We start from the raw sequence: 22,120 nt of genomic DNA, 5'->3' as shown, positions 1-22,120 counted from the left end.
GGTGGCTCCTGGACAAGATGAGCTTGGAGAAGGCACAAGAGGAGATAGGAGAGAAACTAGAGAAAGATGCGAGTTTAGGGCTATGGTGGGGGGGGGGGAACGGACATAAGAACACAAAAGTCACAAATGACATCCTTTGTGACTGTGACAAAGGTAAACTATCCCTCCTCGTCCTTCTGGACCTGTCTGCAGTCTTTGACACCGCTGACCGCTCCATACTCCTCCAATGCCTCTCCACCAATGTCCAGCTAGGTGGGACTGCATTCGCCTGATTCCATTCTTAGCTATCTAATCGTAGCCAGAAAATCTCCAGCAATGGCTTCTCTTCCCACTCCCGCATTGTTACTCTGGTGTCCCCCAAGGGTTGGGGCAATATATTAGCATGGATAGAGGATTGGCTAACTAACTGAAAACAGAGAGTCGGGATAAATGGTTCATTCTCTGGTTGGCAACCAGTAACTAGTGGGGTGCCGCAGGGATCAGTGCTGAGATGCCAACTATTTACAATCTATATTAACGACTTGGAAGAAGGGACTGAGTGTAAGGTAGCCAAGTTTGCTGATGATACAAAGATGGGAGGAAAAGCAATGTGAGGAGGACACAAAAAATCTGCAAAAGAACATAGACAGACTAAGTGAGTGGGCAAAAATTTGGCAGATGGAGTATAATGCTGGAAAGTATGAGGTCATGCACTTTGGCAGAAAAAAAATCAAAGAGCAAGTTATTATTTAAATAGGGAAAGATTGCAAAGTGCTGCAATATAGCGGGACCTGGGGGTACTTGTGCATGAAACACAAAAGGATAGTATGCAGGTACAGCAAGTGATCAGGAAGGCCAATGGAATCTTGGCCTTTATTGCAAAGGGTATGGAGTATAAAAGCAGGGAAGTCTTGCTACAGCTATACAGGGTATTGGTGAGGCCACACCTGGTTCCCATATTTACGAAAGGATATACTTGCTTTGGAGGCAGTTCAGAGAAGGTTCACTAGGTTGATTCCGGGGATGAGGGGGTTGACTTATGAGGAAAGGTTGAGTAGGTTGGGCCTCTACTCATTGGAATTCAAAAGAATGAGAGGTGATCTTATAGAAATGTATAAGATTATGAGGGGGCTTGACAAGGTGAATGCAGAGAGGATGTTTCCACTGATAGGGGAGACTAGAACTAGAGGGCATAATCTTAGAATAAGGGGCCGCCCATTTAAAACTAAGATGAGGTGAAATTTCTTCTCAGAGGGTTGTGGATCTGTGGAATTCGCTGGCTCAGAGAGCTGTGGAAACTGGAACATAAATTTAAGACAGAAATAAACAGTTCCTTAAACGATAAGGGGATAAGGAGTTATGGGGAGCGGGCAGGGAAGTGGAGCTGAGTCCATGATCAGATCAGCCATGATCTTATTGAATGGCAGAGCAGGCTCAAGGGGCCATATGGCCTACTCCTGTTCCCATTTCGTATGTCCTTTGTGCCCTCTTATTTCTCATCTATATGCTGGCCCTTGGCGATATCATCCGAAAACACGGAGTCAGTTTCCACATGTAAGCAGACGACACCCAGCTCTACCTCTCCACCACTTCTGTTGACCCCTGCTTGGTCTCTAAATTGTCAGACTGCTTATCCGACATCCAGTACTGGATGAGCAGAAATCTTCTCCAATTAAATATTGGGAAGACCAAAGCCATTAAATTTGGTCCCCGCCACAAACTGCGTCCCCTAACCACCGACTCCATCCATCTCCCTAGCATTAATCCGAGGGTGAACAAGACTTCGCAACCTAGGTGTCATATTTGACCCCGAAATGAGTTTTCAGCCACATATCCGCGGTATAACTAAAACCGCCTTTTCCACCTCCGTAACATTGCCCGCCTCCGTCCCTGCCTCAGCTTTTCTGCTGCTGAAACCCTCATTCCTGACTTTGTTACCTCTAGACTGGACTACTCCAACTCACTCCTGGCCAGCCTTCCACATTCCACACTATGTAAACTTGGTCATCCAAAACTCAGCAGCCCGTGTACTAACCCGCACCAAGTCATGATCACCCATCACCCCTGTGTTTTCACCCCTACATTGGCTCCCAGTTAAACGATGCCTCAATTTCAAAATTCTCATCTTTGTTTACAAATCAATCCATGGACTTGCCCCTCCCCATCTCTGTAATCTTTTTCAGCCTCACGATCCCACAAGGTGTCTGCGCTCCTCAAATTCTGGCCTCTTGAACATCCCTCATTATAACTGCTCAACCATCGGTGGACGTGCCTTCAGCTGCCTGGGCCCCAAGCTCTGGAACTCCCTCCCTAAACCTCTATGCCTCTCTACCCTCCTTTAAGATGCTCGTTAAAACCTACCTCATTAAACAAGCTTTTGATCATCTGCCTTAATTTCTTCTGTGGCTCGATGTCAAATTTATCTGTTTGTCTGTAACAATGTTGTGAAGCGCCTTGAGACATTTTACTATGTTAAAGGTGCTATATAAATAAAAATTATTTTAAGAAATAGGGGCAGGAGTAGGCTATTTGGCCCCTCAAGCCTGATCCACCATTCAATATCATGGCAGATCTACCTCAACTTTCCTGCACTATCCCCCTATCTCTTGATTCCCTTAATATCTAAAAATCTATCGATCTCTGACTTGAATATACTCAAAGACTGAGCCTCCACAGCCCTCTGGGGTAGAGAATTCTAAAGATTCACCACCCTCTGAGTGAAGATATTTCTTCTCATCTCAGTCCTAAATGGCCGGCCCCTTATTCTGAGATTGTGACCCCTGGTTCCAGACTTCCATCCAGAGGAAACATCCTCCCTGCATCTAATCCGTCAAGCTCTAAGAATTTTGTATGTTTCAATGAGATCACCTCTCATTCTTCTAAACTCGAGAGAATACAGGCGTAGTCCACTCAATCTCTCCTCAAAGGACAATCCCTCCATCCCAGGAATCAGGCTGGTGAACCTTCGGTGCACTCCCTCTATGGCAAGTATATCCTTCCTTGGGTAAGGAGCCCAAAACAATACACAATACTCCAGGGTGTGGTCTCACCAGGGCCCTTAATAATTACATTGCAGTCAGAGCCTTAAGGAAGTCTGGCTTGGTGGGCTAGGGGAAGAGAGAGAAGCAGCAGAATGGATGGTCTCAATCTTAGTGACACCAAAGTCCATGAGATCCCCACACTACTTATGGAGGTAAGGGTGGAGGAAGCAGGGGAGAGAATTTTAAGATGACTATGTAGTGGAGAAGATTATCCTGGAATAACGAGCAGTTTTGGCAGAGAGCAGGATTTGATGGTGCTTTAAGTGTCCAGCCAGATCCGGCAAAGATCGGCCATACCAATTGTCCGCCATAAACCTTCAAGTCTGCGTTCCTTAGACTAAAGGAAGCAGAGATAACAGGGGTGGGGTGGAATGACCAAGGTGAGAGAGAGAGAGAGAGAGAGAGAGAGAGAGAGAGAGTGTAATAGTTTTAATGGAGACAAGGGCATCAAAGGTGGAGGTGAAGGTGTGATGGATGATTGGTCACTGCAGAAATGTTCTGGTGAATGGAGAGCCAAAGGCTAGATAGTTGGGAATTTGAAAGTGCCATTTTAAGTGACTTGGGAAGAGATTTTTTTTTCCCCAGGGGCATGACGACAGGAGAGCGGGACCGAAGAGGAGTAAAGAGAAATTAAAGTAAAAGAAACCAGACATGGCTGAGATAACCACTGTGGTCAAATATCCCGCTGACATTCACTATGTAGATTCAGACACAAGGATCGACAACTTGGGCATGAACCAAAGGTCGATCGCTCACGTGGAACCAGATTCCAGCAAAGGTTAGTTGCTTCAGAAGGAGAAATAGAAAAACAGAAACAGAACAAATCCTATGCAAATTTCAAGAAACTTTTCAATAAAATAAGGATAACTTATCCCAGATGATCGTATCAAAATAAACTGTGTTTCTCATTATATAAATGCTTCCTAACTGGCTATAGAAGGATCAAATGGGGAAAATACATTTAAGCTAAAGCAAATCTAATACTCAGTGAACATACCTGTATTGGCTGCTAAACTTCCTTGACTTCCCATCATCCCTTGATTACCCATCACTTGCTGTGACATTACTGCATATGGACTACTGTTTCGCATTGGTGGGAATGGTCCCGCACTCGTCTGACTTTGCATGTGCATGTCCAATGCCACATTTCGACCCTGTTGTCTGATTGGTTGTACAGCTCGAGGATTATTGAAAGCTACAGTTTGAGAATTAAAAGAAAGGAAAATAAATGTGCATTGGTCAAGGGCTATGTTACCAGTATTAAACATTTACTTGGGAAAAGTACTTCAAATGAAAAATAAAGGCACCATCATAACTGGTGTGCGCATGCTATGATAGGCACAAATGCAAAAGAGTATTACTGAATAACTCCTAGTTTAATAATGGTCCATAATTTGTCAAAAATAATGGCGAGTGCTCACTTAAGCGCAAATGCTTCAGCAACTTCGGACAAGGACAGATGCATGGTTAAACACGGAAATTCACATGCTGCCCGAGATGTATCACTCCGCCATTAGCTTTGCAAAAACTGTATCTCTGCTTGGCTCACCATTGGCATGCATTGAGCGGCGTGAAATTGCTGTATTTGCACGCTATTACGAACTTAAAGTTAAGACTTGTCTATTTCGTAAAATTTTTAAATAATTTTTATTTTTAAAGTATTCCTTTATCTCTTTTTCTCTCTATGCTTTGACACCCTTTTGGAGTTATGTATCCTAGGTTGATGTGTACTCACACATAATAGGTTAGAAGTAAATGATATGCAGTCCTACAAAGGGCAGCAGGCTGCATCTTGGCTGCAGAAAGCAGCAGCAAGGCCAGGAAGCTTTGATGGCTGAAGTCAGTCAGTAAAACTGAAGACATTGGAGAGAGCTGTAGTAGCAGAGAGACTCTTCCTTTTTTATCACTTTACTGCAGAGCAAAGTGAATAATGATGCGATGGTTAAAGGTGTAAAAAAGGTAAAAAAAACCAATTCTTTTGCAAATATAATTGTACAATGAATTTCCAGAAGGCATTCAATAAGGTGCCACATAAAAGGTTACTGCACCAAGATGAAAGTTCACAGGGTTGGGGGTAATATATTAGCATGGATAGAGGATTGACTAACTAACAGAGAACAGAGACTCGGGATAAATGGGTCATTTTCCGGTTGGCAAACAGTGACTAGTGGGGTGCCACAGGGATCAGTGCTGGGGTCACAACTATTTACAATCTATATTAATGCCTTGGATGAAGGGACCGAGTGTATTGTAGCCAAGTTTGCTGATGATACAAAGAGGGGCGAAAAAGCAAGTTGCGAGGAGGACACAAAAAATCTGCTAAGGGATATAGACGGGCTAAGTGAATGGGAAAAAATTGGCAGGTGTGGAGTATAATATGGGAAAGTGTGAGGTTTTCCATTTTGGTAGGAAAAATAAAAAAGCAACTTATTATTTAAATGGAGAAAAATTCGAAAATGCTGCAGTACAGGGGGACCTGGGGGTCCTTGTGCATGAAACACAAAAGGTTAGCATGCAGGTACAGCAAGTAGTCAGGAAAGCAAATTGAATGTTGGCCTTTATTGCAAAGAGGATGGAGTATAAAAGCAGAGAAGTCCTGCTACAACTGTACAGGGTATTGGCGAGGCCACACCTAGAGTACTGCGTGCAGTTTTGTTCTTATTTAAGGAGGGATATACTTACATTGGAGGCAGTTCAGTTAAGGCTCACTCGGTTGATTCCTGAGATGAAGAGGTTGACTTATGAAGAACGGTTGAGCAGGTTGGGCCTGTACTCATTAGAGTTCAGAAGAATGAGGGGTGATCTTATTGAGATATAAGATAATGAGGGGGCTCAACAAGGTAGATAGAGAGAGGATGTTTCCACTCGTGGGGGAATCTAGAACTAGGGGGCATAGTTTTAGAATAAGGGGTTGCCCACTTAAAACAGAGCGGAGGAATTTCTTCTCTTGAGGTTTGTAAATCTGTGGAATTCTCTGTCCCAGAGAGCTGTGGAGGCTGAGTCATTGAATATATTTAAGGTGGAGACAGACAGATCTTTGAGCGATAAGGGATGAAAGGGTTATGGAGAGCAGGCAGGGAAGTGGAGCTGAGCCCATGATCAAATCAGCCATGATATTGAATGGCAGAGCAGACTCAAGGGGCCAAATGGCCTACTCCTGCTCCTATTTCTCATGTTTATGTTCTTAAAATGACTCATGCCTACATAAGCTGCTGATGTATATGGCAAGACAAATTACTGCCCAAAAAAGGTATGCATCTAGAAATAGGATTTGAAATATTGTTCTATTTCGTAGAAAATGTTCAGTTTGCTTCACATATGGAAATGAAAACGTTGGGACATAATTTGCTGTAGCAGGGCATGTAATGGTGTTTGCCGTTAGGTAGACTTGGCCTTGCATGTTTAGGTTTTTACATTTTTTGTGTGGCAAGTTGCTGAAAGTGCGAGTTTGATAACATTGCAGCGAGGGAAACCGAGCATCTGGGACCGGAGTGAACAGGGCAAGCAACTGTGTATATCCTTAACCAATCAGATTGAGGGATTGATAAGGAAGTGTAAATTAGAATGGGTAAATTCATTGCCAAGTCAGGTACAGGAAGAGAAATAAAGAAAGGGAATGAAATATTGGATTAATACAGAGGTGGCACACCATGTCAAATGCTGCTTCAATGTCAAGGGCAGTCACCTCTGGAATTCAACACATGCCCATGTTTGGACGAAGGCTGTATTCAGGCTGGGAGAATGGTGGTCCTGGCGGAACCCAAACTGAGCAGGTTATTGCTGAATAAGTGCTCCTTGAGAGCAGTGTTAAAGAATTATTCCATCACTTTGCTGATGATTGAGAGTAAACTGATGGGGTAATAACTGGCCGGGTTGGATTTGTCCTGCTTTTTGTGGACAGGACATACCTGGGAAAACCGGCTACGGGGTGACCTAATTGAGGTCTTTAAGGTTATAAGAACATAAGAAACAGGAGCAGTAGGCCATACGGGCCCTCGAGCTTGCTCCTCCATTCAATAAGATCATGGCTGATCTGATCATGAACTCGGCTCCACTTCCATGCCCGCTCCATAACCTCTTATTCCCTTAATGTTTAAGAAACTATCTATTTCTGTCTTAAATTTATTCAATGTCCCAGCTTCCACAGCTCTCTGAGGCAGCAAATTTACAGCCTTAGAATCCTTTGAAAGAAGAAATTTCTCCTCATCTCTGTTTTAAATGGGCGACCCCTTACTCGAAGATCATGCCCTCTCTAGTTCTAGTCTTCCCCACCAGTGGAAACATCCTCTCTGCATCCACCTTGTCAAGCCCCCTCATAATCTTATACGTTTCAATAAGATCACCTCTCATCTTCTGAATTCCAATGAGTAGAGGCCCAACCTACTCAACCTTTCCTCATAAGTCAACCCCCTCATCTGCAGAATCAACCTAGTGAACCTTCTCTGAACTGCCTCCAAAGCAAGTATATCCTTTCGTAAATATGGAAACCAAAATTGCACGCAGTATTCCAGGTGTGGCCTCACCAATACCCTGTATAACTGTAGCAAGACTTCCCTGCTTTTATAAACTCCATCCCCTTTGCAATAAAGGCCAATATTCCATTGGCCTTCCTGATCACTTGCTGTACCTGCATACTATCCTTTTGTGTTTCATGCACAAGTACCCCCAGGTTCTGCTGTACTGCAGGACTTTGCGATGTTTCTCCATTGAAATAATAACTTGCTCTTTGATTTTTTTTCTGCCGAAGTGCATGACCTCACATTTTCCAACATTATACTCCATCTGCCAAATTCTTGCCCACTCACTTAGCCTATGTCCTCCTGCAGCCTCTATGTACTTCTCACACATCACCCTTCCTCCCATTTTTGTATCGTCAGCAAACTTGGCTACGTTACACTCAGTTCCCTCTTCCAAGTCGTTAATATAGATTGTAAATAGTTGGGGTCCCAGCACTGATCCCGGCGGCACCCCACTAGTTACTGATTGCCAACCCGATAATGAACCATTTATCCCGACTCTCTGTTTTCTGTTTGTCAGCCAATCTTCTATCCATTGTAATATATTACCCCAGCCCCATGAACCTTTATCTTGTGCAGTAACCCTTTGTGTGGCACCTTGTCAAATGCCTTCTGGAAGTCCAAATACACCACATCCATTGGTTCCCCTTTACCCACCCTGTTCGTTACATCCTCAAAGAATTCTAGCAAATTTGTCAAACATGACTTCCCCTTCATAAATCCATGCCAACTTTGCCTGACCAAATTTTGTTTCCCAAATGTCCTGTTACTGCTTCTTTAATAATGGATTCCAACATTTTCCCAACCACAGATGTTAGGCTAACTGGTCTATAGTTACCTGCTTTTTGGCTGCCTCCTTTTTTGAATAGGGGTGTTACATTTGCAGTGAAAGGTTTTGATAAGAGTAGATAGAGAGGGAGTAGATAGAGAGAGACTGTTACCACTTGTGGGGAAGTCATCAAGAAATCAAATAGCAAATTCGGAAGAAATGTCTTTACCCAGAGAATGGTGAGAATGTGGAACTCACTACCACAGGGAGTAATTGTGGAAAATAATATAGATACATTTAAGGGGAGGCTAGATAAGCATATGAGGGAGAAGGGAAGAGAGGGTTATGCTGATAGAGAGATGAGGAAAGACAGGACGTGGCTCAAATGGAGCATAAATGTCGCATGGACTGGCCTGTTTCTGTGCTGTTTTTTCCTGTGTCATTTTCCACATCGTCAGGAAGATTCCAGTCCTTTCGATATACTGGAACAGCTTAGCTAGGGGCGTAGCTAGTTCTGGAGCACAAATCTTCAACAGTACAGCCAGGACGTGCTAGTCAGAGTAGGAATCGCAGGATAGCACAGATGAATACGTGGCTTGAGCAGTGGTGCAGCAGGGAGGGATTCAAATTCCTGGAGCATTGGAACCAGTTCTGGGGGAGGTGGGACCAGTACAAACCGGACGGTCTGCACCTGGGCAGGACCGGAACCAATGTCCTAGGGGGAGTGTTTGCTAGTGCTGTTGGGGAGGAGTTAAACTAATATGGCAGGGGGATGGGAACCAATGCAGGGAGACAGAGGGAGACAAAAAGGAGGCAAAAGCAAAAGACAGAAAGGAGATGAGGAAAAGTGGAGGGCAGAGAAACCCAAGGCAAAGAACAAAAAGGGCCACTGCACAGCAAAATTCTAAAAGGACAAAGGGTGTTAAAAAAACAAGCCTGAAGGCTTTGTGTCTTAATGCAAGGAGTATCCGCAATAAGGTGGATGAATTTACTGTGCAAATAGATGTTAACAAATATGATGTGATTGGGATTACGGAGACGTGGCTCCAGGATGATCAGGGCTGGGAACTCAACATCCAGGGGTATTCAACATTCAGGAAGGATAGAATAAAAGGAAAAGGAGGTGGGGTAGCATTGCTGGTTAAAGAGGAGATTAATGCAATAGATAGGAAGGACATTAGCTTGGATGATGTGGAATCTATATGGGTGGAGCTGCAGAACACCAAAGGGCAAAAAACATTAGTGGGAGTTGTGTACAGACCTCCAAACAGTAGCAGTGATGTTGGGGAGGGTATCAAACAGGAAATTAGGGGTGCATGCAATAAAGGTGCAGCAGTTATAATGGGTGACTTTAATATGCACACAGATTGGGCGAGCCAAACTGGAAGCAATACGGTGGAGGAGGATTTCCTGGAGTGCATAAGGGTTGGTTTTCTAGACCAATATGTCAAGGAACCAACTAGAGGGGAGGCCATCTTAGACTGGGTGTTGTGTAATGAGAGAGGATTAATTAGCAAGAGTGACCATAATATGGTGGAATTCTGCATTAGGATGGAGAATGAAACAGTTAATTCAGAGACCATGGTCCAGAACTTAAAGAAGGGTAACTTTGAAGGTATGAGGCGTGAATTGGCTAGGATAGATTGGCGAATGATACTTAAGGGGTTGACTGTGGATGGGCAATGGCAGACATTTAGAGACTGCATGGATAAACTACAACAATTGTACATTCCTGTCTGGCGTAAAAATAAAAAAGGGAAGGTGGCTCAACCGTGGCTATCAAGGGAAATCAGGGATAGTATTAAAGCCAAGAAAGTGGCATACAAATTGGCCAGAAATAGCAGCGAACCCGGGGACTGGGAGAAATTTAGAATTCAGCAGAGGAGGACAAAGGGTTTGATTAAGGCAGGGAAAATGGAGTACGAGAAGAAGCTTGCAGGGAACATTAAGTCGGATTGCAAAAGTTTCTTTCGGTATGTAAAGAGAAAAAGGTTAGTAAAGACAAACATAGGTCCCCTGCAGTCAGAATCAGGGGAAGTTATAACGGGGAACAAAGAAATGGCAGACCAATTGAACAAGTACTTTGGTTCGGTATTCACTAAGGAGGACACCAACAACCTTCCGGATATAAAAGGGGTCAGAGTGTCTAGTAAGGAGGAGGAACTGAGGGAAATCTTTATTAGTCGGGAAATTGTGTTGGGGAAATTGATGGGATTGAAGGCCGATAAATCCCCAGGGCCTGATGGACTGCATCCCAGAGTACTTAAGGAGGTGGCCTTGGAAATAGCGGATGCATTGACAGTCATTTTCCAACATTCCATTGACTCTGGATCAGTTCCTATGGAGTGGAGGGTAGCCAATGTAACCCCACTTTTTAAAAAAGGAGGGAGAGAGAAAACAGGGAATTATAGACCGGTCAGCCTGACCTCAGTAGTGGGTAAAATGATGGAATCAATTATTAAGGATGTCATAGCAGTGCATTTGGAAAATAGTGACATGATAGGTCCAAGTCAGCATGGATTTGTGAATGGGAAATCATGCTTGACAAACCTTCTGGAATTTTTTGAGGATGTTTCCAGTAAAGTGGACAAGGGAGAACCAGTTGATGTGGTATATTTGAACTTTGAGAAGGCTTTCGACAAGGTCCCACACAAGAGATTAATGTGCAAAGTTAAAGCACATGGGATTGGAGGTAGTGTGCTGACGTGGATTGAGAACTGGTTGTCAGACAGGAAGCAAAGAGTAGGAGTAAATGGGTACTTTTCAGAATGGCTGGCAGTGACTAGTGGGGTACCGCAAGGTTCTGTGCTGGGGCCCCAGCTGTTTACATTGTACATTAATGATTTAGACGAGGGGATTAAATGTAGTATCTCCAAATTTGCGGATGACACTAAGTTGGGTGGCAGTGTGAGCTGCGAGGAGGATGCTATGAGGCTGCAGAGTGACTTGGATAGGTTAGGTGAGTGGGCAAATGCATGGCAGATGAAGTATAATGTGGATAAATGTGAGGTTATCCACTTTGGTGGTAAAAACAGAGAGACAGACTATTATCTGAATGGTGACAGATTAGGAAAAGGGGAGGTGCAACGAGACCTGGGTGTCATGATACATCAGTCATTGAAGGTTGGCATGCAGGTACAGCAGGCGGTTAAGAAAGCAAATGGCATGTTGGCCTTCATAGCGAGGGGATTTGAGTACAGGGGCAGGGAGGTGTTGCTACAGTTGTACAGGGCCTTGGTGAGGCCACACCTGGAGTATTGTGTACAGTTTTGGTCTCCTAACTTGAGGAAGGACATTCTTGCTATTGAGGGAGTGCAGCGAAGATTCACCAGACTGATTCCCGGGATGGTGGGACTGACCTATCAAGAATGACTGGATCAACTGGGCTTGTATTCACTGGAGTTCAGAAGAATGAGAGGGGACCTCACAGAAATGTTTAAAATTCTGACGGGTTTAGACAGGTTCGATGCAGGAAGAATGTTCCCAATGTTGGGGAAGTCCAGAACCAGGGGTCACAGTCTAAGGATAAGGGGTAAGCCATTTAGGACCGAGATGAGGAGAAACTTCTTCACCCAGAGAGTGGTGAACCTGTGGAATTCTCTACCACAGAAAGTAGTTGAGGCCAATTCACTAAATATATTCAAAAGGGAGTTAGATGAAGTCCTTACTACTCGGGGGATCAAGGGGTATGGCGAGAAAGCAGGAAGGGGGTACTGAAGTTGCATGTTCAGCCATGAACTCATTGAATGGCGGTGCAGGCTAGAAGGGCTGAATGGCCTACTCCTGCACCTATTTTCTATGTTGTCGTGGCCGAGTCTTTGCTATGTCCAGTACACTCAGCTGTTTTTTTGATGTCACATGGGGTGAATTAAATTGGCTCAAGACTGGCATCTGTGATGGTGGGGGCATCAGAAGGAGGCTGAGATGGATCATCTGCTTGATACTTCTGGCTGAAGATAGTTGTAAATGCTTCAGCCTTGTCTTTTACACTCACATGCTAGGCTCCACCTTCATTGAAGATGAGGAAGATCATGGCACGTCCTCCTCCCATTAACTGTTAAATTGCCCATCACCATTCACGACTGGATGTGGCATGGTTGCATAGTTTTGATCTGATCAGTTGATTGTGGAGTCACTTAGCTCTGTCTAAGCATACTGCTTTTTGCTGTTTAGCATTTATGTAATCCTATGTTGTAGCTTCACAAAGTTGGCACCTAATTTTCAGGTATATCTGATGCTACTCCCAGCATGTTCTTCTACAATCCTCATTGAACCAGGATTGAACTTGTAGTAGTGAGGGATATGCTAGGTTATGAGGTTACAGATTGTGCTGCTTTGATGGCCCACAGTGCCTCATGAATGTCCAGGTTTTGAACTGCTCGACCGGTTCTTGATCTATCCCACTTAACATGGTGGTAATACCACAGAACACAATTGAGGGTGTCCTTAGTGTGAAGAACTACTTGGCCTCCTCAGTGACTGCGTGGTGGTAAACCCTATCAATGCGGTCATGGGCAGATGCATCTGTGAAAGCTAGATTGGTAAGGTCACGATCAAGTTGGTCATTCTCAGTCTGGCAGCAACAAACTTCAGGATTCAGCCAGCTTGGTCAGTGATGGCATGACTGTCACTCTTACTGATGGATATTGAAGTCCTGCAGCCAGAGTACATTCTACCCTAAGTGGCGTTCGACATGGATGAGCATGGATTCATCAGCTGAGGGAGGGCTTTTTTAAAAAACTTGATCAGTGACTTCTGCTCCACGATCTCCCTCGTTCAGGCAGGTAAGCGATTGGCGGTTTGATTGGCAAGTATCTCTCTTTCTCTTTTATAATCAGATAAGTCTAATTAGAGGGATGGCAGGGCAGCTCAGTCCTGTGGAGTGCATTCCTGCTGCATGTGGGAAGTCCTGGATGCTTCATGCGGCCGAGACAACCATGTGTGCAGGAGGTGGTCACCCCGCAGCTTAAAAGCATGCAGGTAGAGGGGAAGTGGGTGACCACCAGACAGAGAAAGAACGCTAGGCAGGATCCCCCCCGTGAGTCCATCTCGCTTTCCAACCGATATTCTCTTTTGAGCACCGGTGAGGGTGATGGTGCCTTTGGGGAGTGCAGCCAGAGCCAAGTCCAAGGCACCACCAGTGGTTCAGCTGCATGGGGGGGTGGGGGGGGGGGGGGGGGGGGGGGGGGAGAGGGACAAATAATAAAAGAGCTGTAGTGATAGGGGATTCAACAGTTAGGGGAACAGAGAGGAGCATCTGCAGCCGTGTACGTGACTCCAGGATGGTATGGTGCCTCCCTAGTGCCAGGGTCAAGGATGTCAGAGCGGACGCAGGGCATTCTGGGGGAGAAGGTAAACAGCTAGAGGTCGTGGTTTATATTGGGACCAATGACACAGGTAGAGAGCGAGATGAGGTCCTGCAGGCAGAATTTAGGGAGTTGAGAAAAATTAAAGGGCAGGACCTCAAAGATAGTGATCTCTGGGTTACTACCGGTGCCACATGCTAATGAGTACAAGAATAGGAGAGAGAGGATGAACACGTGACTGGAGAGTTGATGTAGGAGGGAGGGCTTTAAATTCCTGAGGCAATGGGACCATTTCTGGGCCCTGTACAAACCGGACAGTTTGCATCTCAACAGCACCAGGACCAATATCCTCACGGGGAGATTTGCGAGTGCTGTTGGGGAGAGTTTAAACTAGCTTGGTAGGGGGATGGGAACCTGAGAACAAATTCAATAGGGAAGGAAGTAAAGCTGAAATTGGAAAGCAAGAATGTAGAAAGTGAATGTGTAAGACAGAGGAAACAAGGGTTAGTAAGTAATAATCAAGGAGGTCTTCCTATGTTAAATGGGATATACTTCAATGCAAGGATTATAGAGAATAAGGCAGATGAGCTGAGAGCACAGGAAGACACTTGGGAGTATGACATTATAGCCATTAGAGAGTCATGGCTGAAAGAGGCAGGTTTGGCAGCTCAATATTCCTGGTTACAGGATTTTTTTGACAAGATGGAGAGGGGGGTAAAATGGGAGGGGGGATTTGCGGTATTGATTAAAGAAACTATTACAGCTGTGAGGAGGGATGATATGTTAGAGGGATCATCAAATGTGGCCATATGGGTCGAATTGAAAAATTAAAAAAAGGGGCGATCACACTGCTGGGCGTGTATTATAGACCCCCAAACAGTGGAAGGGAGATGGAAGAGCAAATATGTAAGCAAATTTTTGTGAGCCCAAAAACCCATAGGGCAGTAATAGTAGGGGATTTCAACTATCCTAATATTGATTGGGACAAATATAGTGTGAAGAGTATAGAGGGTGCAGAATTCTTAAAATGCAGTCAAGAAATTTTTTTTAGTCAGTATGTAACAAGCCCAACATGGGAGGGGGCGGTTCTGGATTTAGTTTTGGGGAATGAAGCTGGGCAAGTGGAAGGGGTATCAATGAGAGAGTACTTGGGTGCCAGTGACCATAATTCAGTCAGATTCAAGGTTAACATAGAAACATAGAAAATAGGTGCAGGAGCAGGCCATTCAATATAATCATGGCTGATCATGCAACTTCAGTACCCCAGAGGTAGTTATGGATAAGCAAAAGGATAGACCAGGAATAAACATCCCAAATTGAGGAAGCACTAACTTTGATAAGTTGAGAAGTGATTTGGCCACAGTGGACTGGAAACAGCTACTTGTAGGTAAATTAGTGTCGGAATAGTGGGAGGCATTCAAGGAGGAGATCCAGAGGGCTCAGGCCAAACATGTGCCCTTAAAGAAAAAGGGTGGGGATAACAATACTAGAGCCCCCTGGATGTCTAGGGACTTACAGGGGAGGATAAAGAAAAAGAGGGAAGCTTATGTCACATAGCGACAGCTAAATACTGTAGAATCTCTGGAGGAATATAGAAAGTTCAGAGGTAAAATTAAAAAGGATAATGCTAAGAGAGAACATAAAAAATTCTAGCCAAGTAAAATGAAAGAAAACCCAAAGATGTTCCATAAATATATTAAGAGTATAACTAAAAAAGGGTAGGTCCTATTAGAGACCATGAGGGTAATCTTTGTGTGGAGGCAGAAGATGTTGGTATGGTTCTTAATTAATACTGTGTCCGTTTTCACAAAGGAAAGGAGCAATGCAGATACCGCTATCGAGGAGGCATGTGAAGTTCTGGATGAAATAAACAGAGAGAGGAGGTATTAAGGAGTTCAGCAGCTTTGAAAGTGGATAAGTCCCCAGGCCTGATGAAATGCATCCCAGGCTGTTGTGCGAAGTAAAACAGGAAATAGCAGAGGCCTTGACCATCATTTTCCAGTACTCTTTGGATTTAGGTACGGTACCAGAGGACTGCTAATGGGGATAGGCCGAGTAATTACAGGCCTGTCAGCCTAACCTCAGTTGTGGGAAAATTATTGGAAAAAATCCTGAAGGACAGGATAAATCTACATTTAGAAAGGCAAGGATTAATCAGGGACAGTCAGCACGGATGTGTTAAGGGAAGATCGTGTTTGACTAACCTGATTGAATTTTGAGGAGGTAACCAGGAGGGCAGTGTGCATGATGTAGTGTATATGGACTTTAGCAAAGGTTTTGATAAGGTCCCACATGGCAGACTGGTCACGAAGGTAAAAGCCCATAGGATCCAGGGCAAAGTGGCAAGTTGGATCCAAAATTGGCTTAGAGGTAGGAAGCAAAGGGTAATGGTTGATGGATGCTTTTGGGACTGGAAGGATTTTTCTAGTGGGGTTCCACAGGGCTCAGTACTGGGTCCCTTGCTTTTTGTGGTATACATCAATGATCTAGATTTGAATATAGAAGGTACGATTAAGAAGTTTGCAGATTACACTAAAATTGGCTGTGTGGTTGATAATGAAGAGGAAAGTCATGGACTGCAGGGGGATATTAAATCTACTGATCAGGTGGGCAGAACAGTTTCAAATGGAATTTAATTCGTCGAAGTGTGAGGTAATGTACTTGGGGAGGACTAATAAGAAAAGGGTACACACATAAAACGTTAGGAAGGACGTGATTGCACTGGAGAGGGTGCAGAGATTTACGAGGATGCTGCCTGGAATGGAGAATATTAGCTATGAGGACAGATTAGGTGGGCTGGGTTTGTTCTCCTTGGAACAGAGGAGGCTGAGAGGAGACCTCATTGAGGTGTATAAAATTTTGAGGGGCCTGGATAGCAAGAGACTATTGGAGGGATCAATTACAAGGGGGCATAGTTTTAAAGTGGTTGGTGGAAGGTTTAGAGGTGATTTGAGGGGAAGCTTCTTCACGCAGAGGGTTGTGGGGGGTCTGGAACTCACTGCCTGGAAGGGTGGTAGAGGCAGAAACCCTCACCACATTTAAAAAGTGCTTTGATGGGCACTTGAAGTGCCGTTACCTGCAGGACTACGGACCTAGAGCTAATAAGTGGGATTGGACTGGATAACCTCTTGTTAGTTGGCGCAGATACGATGGCAAGTACTGCAGGGAATCTAATATGGCCAGAGTGATCTCTTGGATTAGTTTCGATCGCCTGGTTGGGTCGGAGAGGAATTTTCCCAGATTTTTCCCCCCAATTGGCCTGGGTTTTTAATCTGTTTTTTTGCATGGATCGCATGGCTCCGGTTGGGGTGGAGTGTAAAATGTTGCGATGTATGGGGTATCGCAGTTGTGTGGGGCAGATTGGTTGGATGCTCTTTACCTTCCCGCCATTGGTTATTATTCATAGGTTTATATGTAACCTTCAGGGCTGCTGACCGAGGGCCGTGTGGCTCTTTGTTAGCCGGCACGGACACGATGGGCCATAATGGCCTCCTTCTGTGTTGTAGATTTCTATGTTTCTAGAAGCCTCCTTTGTATGACATGGTGGTAGTTGGAGTTGAGAATTTTGTTGATTGTCACCAATTTAATTCTGTGCTGGGAAGCAACTGCTCATCTACCTGTTTTCTGATACGAGGTCACTTACTATGAACTTGGAACTTCAGTTGTTCCTCTTCACTAACCAAGTGAATAGCAAACTGTTAACCTATCATCCAATTTTCCCCACCAATAACAGCAGCCAAAGAGAAGTCAACCCAACCCAGATGTTGGTCTCAGAAGTGTCAGTCTAAATAATGTGCTCAATTTTCGAGAGTGGGCTTGAACCTATGACCTAACTCGGAGGCGAGAAGGCGAGATACTTAAGGGGTTGACAGTGGATAGGCAATGGCAGACATTTACAGATCGCATGGATGAACTACAACAATTGTACATCCCTGTCTGGCATAAAAATGAAAAAGGGGAGGTGGCTCAACCGTGGCTATCAAGGGAAATCAGGGATAGTATTAAAGCCAAGGAAGTGGCATACAAATTGGCCAGAAATAGAAGTGAACCCAGGGACTGGGAGAAATTTCGAACTCAGCAAAGGAGGACAAAAGGTTTGATTAGGGCAGGGAAAAGAGAGTACGAGAGGAAGCTTGCAGGGAACATTAAAATGGACTACAAAAGCTTCCAAAGATATGTAAAGAGAAAAAGGTTAGTAAAGACAAACGTAGGCCCCCTGCAGTCAGAATCCAGAGAAGTCATAACTGGGAACAAAGAAATGGCAGACCAATTGAACAAGTACTTTGGTTCGGGATTCACTAAGGAGGACACAAACAACCTTCCGGATATAAAAAGGGGTCAGAGGGTCTAGTAAGAAGGAGGAACTGAGGAAAATCCTTATTAGTCGGGAAATTGTGTTGGGGAAATTGATGGGATTGAAGGCCGATAAATCCCCAGGGCCTGATGGTCTGCATCCCAGAATACTTAAGGAAATAGCAGATGCCTTGGAAATAGCGGATGCATTGACAGTCATTTTCCAACATTTCATAGACTCTGGATCAGTTCCTATGGACTGGAGGGTAGCCAATGTAACCCCACCTTTTAAAAAAGGAGGGAGAGAGAAAACAGGGAATTATAGACGGTCAGCCTGACATCAGTAGTGGGTAAATTGATGGAATCAATTATTAAGGGTGTCATAGCAGCGCATTTGGAAAGAGGTGACATGATAGGTCCAAGTCAGCATGGATTTGTGAAAGGGAAATCATGCTTGACAAATTTTCTGGAATTTTTTGAGGATGTTTCCAGAAGAGTGGACAAGGGAGAACCAGTTGATGTGGTGTATTTGGGCTTTCAGAAGGCTTTCGACAAGGTCCCACACAAGAGATTAGTGTGCAAAGTTAAAGCACATGGGATTGGGGGTAGTGTGCTGATGTGACTGAAAACTGGTTGGCAGACAGGAAGCAAAGAGTAGGAATAAATGGGTACTTTTCAGAATGGCAGGCAGTGACTAGTGGGGTACCGCAAGGTTCTCTGCTGGGGCCCCAGCTGTTTACATTGTACATTAATGATTTAGATGAGGGGATTAAATATAGTATCTCCAAATTTGCGGATGACATTAAGTTGGGTGGCAGTGTGAGCTGTGAGGCGGATGCTATGAGGCTGCAGAGTGACTTGGATAGGTTAGGTGAGTGGGCAAATGCATGGCAGATGAAGTATAATGTGGATAAATGTGAGGTTATCCACTTTGGTGGTAAAAACAGAGAGACAGACTATTATCTGAATGGTGACAGACTAGGAAAAGGGGAGGTGCAACGAGACCTGGGTGTCATGGTACATCAGTCATTGAAGGTTGGCATGCAGGTACAGCAGGCGGTTAAGAAAGCAAATGGCATGTTGGCCATAGAGAGGGGATTGGAGTACAGGGGCAGGGAGGTGTTACTACAGTTGTACAGGGCCTTGATGAGGCCACACCTGGAGTATTGTGTACAGTTTTGGTCTCCTAACTTGAGGAAGGACGTTCTTGCGATTAAGGGAGCGCAGCGAAGGTTCACCAGACTAATTCCCGGGATGGCAGGACTGACATATCAAGAAAGACTGGATCAACTTGGCTTGTATTCACTGGAGTTCAGAAGAATGAGAGGGGATCTCATAGAAACGTTTAAAATTCTGACGGGTTTAGACAGGTTAGATGCAGGAAGAATGTTCCCAATGTTGGGGAAGTCCAGAATCAGGGGTCACAGTCTAAGGATAAGGGGTAAGCCATTTCGGACCGAGATGAGGAGAAACTTCTTCACCCAGAGAGTGGTGAACCTGTGGAATTCTCTACCACAGAAAGTAGTTGAGGCCAATTCACTAAATATATTCAAAAAGGAGTTAGATGTAGTCCTTACTACTAGGGGAATCAAGAGGTATGGCGAGAAAGCAGGAATAGGGTACTGAAGTTGCATGTTCAGCCATGAACTCATTGAATGGTGGTGCAGGCTCGAATGGCCTACTCCTGCACCTTATTTCTATGTTTCTATCACCGAGCCAAAGCAGGCTCAGATTGTCTGCAAAATGCCGAATGACTATTTGTTACTCGCTATGGCACCAAAAATCCTGAAGAAGGATGTAACATTATTTTTTTCCTCATATCTCCTTCAATTTTAGTAAACTAAATATATTCCAGATGACAGGCACAGAATTGTAGATGAATTATGGTTGCAACATGTCTGTGAGAAAGGAACTAAGTAGGAAGACAGAATATCGTTTGTGAACCTCAAGAATGCAATTGTGACTTTTGAAAGTTATCCTGTCAGTCTGTTTTAAAATGAGTCACATGTAACAATTAAAAATATCAACTAGCCAAAGGAACAAAGGTGTGCGATCACAGCACCTCCCTCAGAATTAGTTAAATCTAAAAGAAATTAAGAAAAGGATCCAGTAAATCAGCATTTATGCATCAACGAGCATGAATTCATAAGAAGTTGATGTCTCCATAACTTAAATCCCCTGATCTTATTAGACTGGAGAATGAATTAAAAATGATATTACATTAAAACACCATTTAAGGTAACGAGCACCCAGAAAGTATTCTACGTCTTTGGAATGCATTCCAAATTACAGCTACTTTTTTTTTTTGTTGCAAGTAGTCGGTCTGGCTGCTCCATGGAATACTACAGGGCAAAAATTGCCCACCGCCTGAAACAAGTCACACTTACCGTTCTTGAAGTGTTCCGGCCGTCCCAATGCATGGGGTGGCCAGAATGGAGAAATTCAGCACTTCGTGCTTTTTTTTGAAGCAGGACGAAAGTGACCTCATCATTGGGACGGAAGTGGGGGTGGGGCGGAGTGGCGGACGCTGCAAGTCATTACACTGACATGCTGATGACGTCATCACGTTGGCGCGTCACAATATCCCTCCCCATCAGTTAAAGGGGAGGACTGCTGTGAACGCTGCAGCCACTTTAGTGGCAAACACTGGGCTACCAGGGAGGGTTTCGGCCGAGCCCAGCGGCCCAAGAGCGGGTGCCAGGCTATCTGTTGGCGGCTCAGCCGAACCCGCGGCCATAATTGTCGGCCCGACCTAGCAGTCAGCCGACAAAAAAAAAAATAGTTGCCGGCATCGCCACCTCCCCTTTAAGGACGGCCGCACTGCCAAGCCACAGCAAGGGTACCGAGAGCAAAGGCCGTCAGTTACACCGACCAGAGGCGACGCCGCCCCTACAGTGCAATTTTCGAAAGGACCAATTTCGGGAAGGGGGTCGCTACCGGTCGGTGAGTGGTTGGCGCGTGCATGCTGCGGCGGGAAAACGGGCAGAGCGGTCCCCGACACCGCTCCAAAACAGAGGAAGGGCAATTTCTAAAATGGTGGCCATTCTGCACTGACCCATGGCCACCACTTTCAGGCATCCATGGGCCAAATAGAACGGAGCAATTTCGGCCCTCACATCTCAGACAAAAATCAGTGAGGTGATGTACTGTGCTTCCCATAAACTTGCCAATGATAGGCTCCTTTAGCTGACATTACAGTAACACTATTAGTCAGAGTGGTGGACTTAAATGTGAAAACAAAATAAAATTCAAAATAGCTGCAGTTCCTACTCACAACAACAGATGGTGGTCTCTCCTCTTACAACACATTACGCAAAACATGACCTGTATATTTCTACATAATTTATGAAAGGACAAAAAAGCAGCTTGAAAGATCTGGATGCAGAGGTGGAATTCTCATTCTGTGTCACCCATCCTCCAATCAATTACAGGGCTTCAAACAGAGCGCCTTTGTAAATGGACAATTTTCACTATTTCCCAGATAGGCTGCTAGATGGAACTATATTATTGCACAGCACTTCATAGTAAGGGGAAACAAGCTGAACCCTCTTGTTGGTAGGATGGAGCAGCACTGGCAGTAGCTGCAGTCTAGTATATAATCACAGAAACATAGAAAATAGGTGCAGGAGTAAGCCATTTGGCCCTTCGAGCCTGCACCACCATTCAATATGATCATGGCTGATCAGGCAACTTCAGTACCCCATTCCTGCTTTCTCTCCATACTCCTTGATCCCTTTAGCCGTAAGGGCCACATCTAATTCCCTTTTGAATATTCCTAACGAATTGTGTCATGTATTCAACTATCATTGTCACCCATGTATAAGCTGACTTAAGTTGTACACCTTGAGAACATTGACCGTAAGGGGCAAATTTGTGGGAGACACTCCGAACCTGGACTTTCAGGTATAAAAGGGGAAGCTCCACCCACCTTCATCTCTTGCGGTCTTGGTAATAAAGGTAACTGGTCAGAGTGACCTTCTCTCAAGTATGGGCCTCGTGTGCATTTATACTGTATAGTAAGGACATATCAAACTGGCTTCAACAACTTTCTGTGGTAGAGAATTCCACATGCTCACAACTCTGAGTGAAGAGGTTTCTCCTCATCTCAGTCCTAAATGGCTTATCCCTTATCCTTACACTGTGACCCCTGGTTCTGGACTTCCCCAACATCAGGAACATTCTTCCTGCATCTATCCTGTCCAATCCCGTCAGAAT

General features: G+C 44.6%; 1 protein-coding gene across 9 annotated transcripts in view; it reads right to left on the bottom strand.

The window, feature by feature from the left end:
• The window catches only part of ncoa2 (nuclear receptor coactivator 2), a 418,174-nt gene that overhangs the window by 54,006 nt on the left and 342,048 nt on the right, over positions 1 to 22,120 (bottom strand). For all 9 annotated transcript variants that reach the window (XM_070891258.1, XM_070891269.1, XM_070891263.1 and 6 more), the window contains one exon: positions 4,018 to 4,215. In XM_070891258.1, the coding sequence (XP_070747359.1) occupies positions 4,018 to 4,215 (198 nt within the window). The remainder of the gene's footprint in view (positions 1 to 4,017; positions 4,216 to 22,120) is intronic.

Source organism: Pristiophorus japonicus, chromosome 1 (genome assembly GCF_044704955.1).
Source record: "Pristiophorus japonicus isolate sPriJap1 chromosome 1, sPriJap1.hap1, whole genome shotgun sequence".
Taxonomy (NCBI): domain Eukaryota; kingdom Metazoa; phylum Chordata; class Chondrichthyes; family Pristiophoridae; genus Pristiophorus; species Pristiophorus japonicus.
The sequence above is the reverse complement of the archived record's forward strand: the minus strand, read 5'-3'. Positions and strand labels throughout refer to the sequence as shown.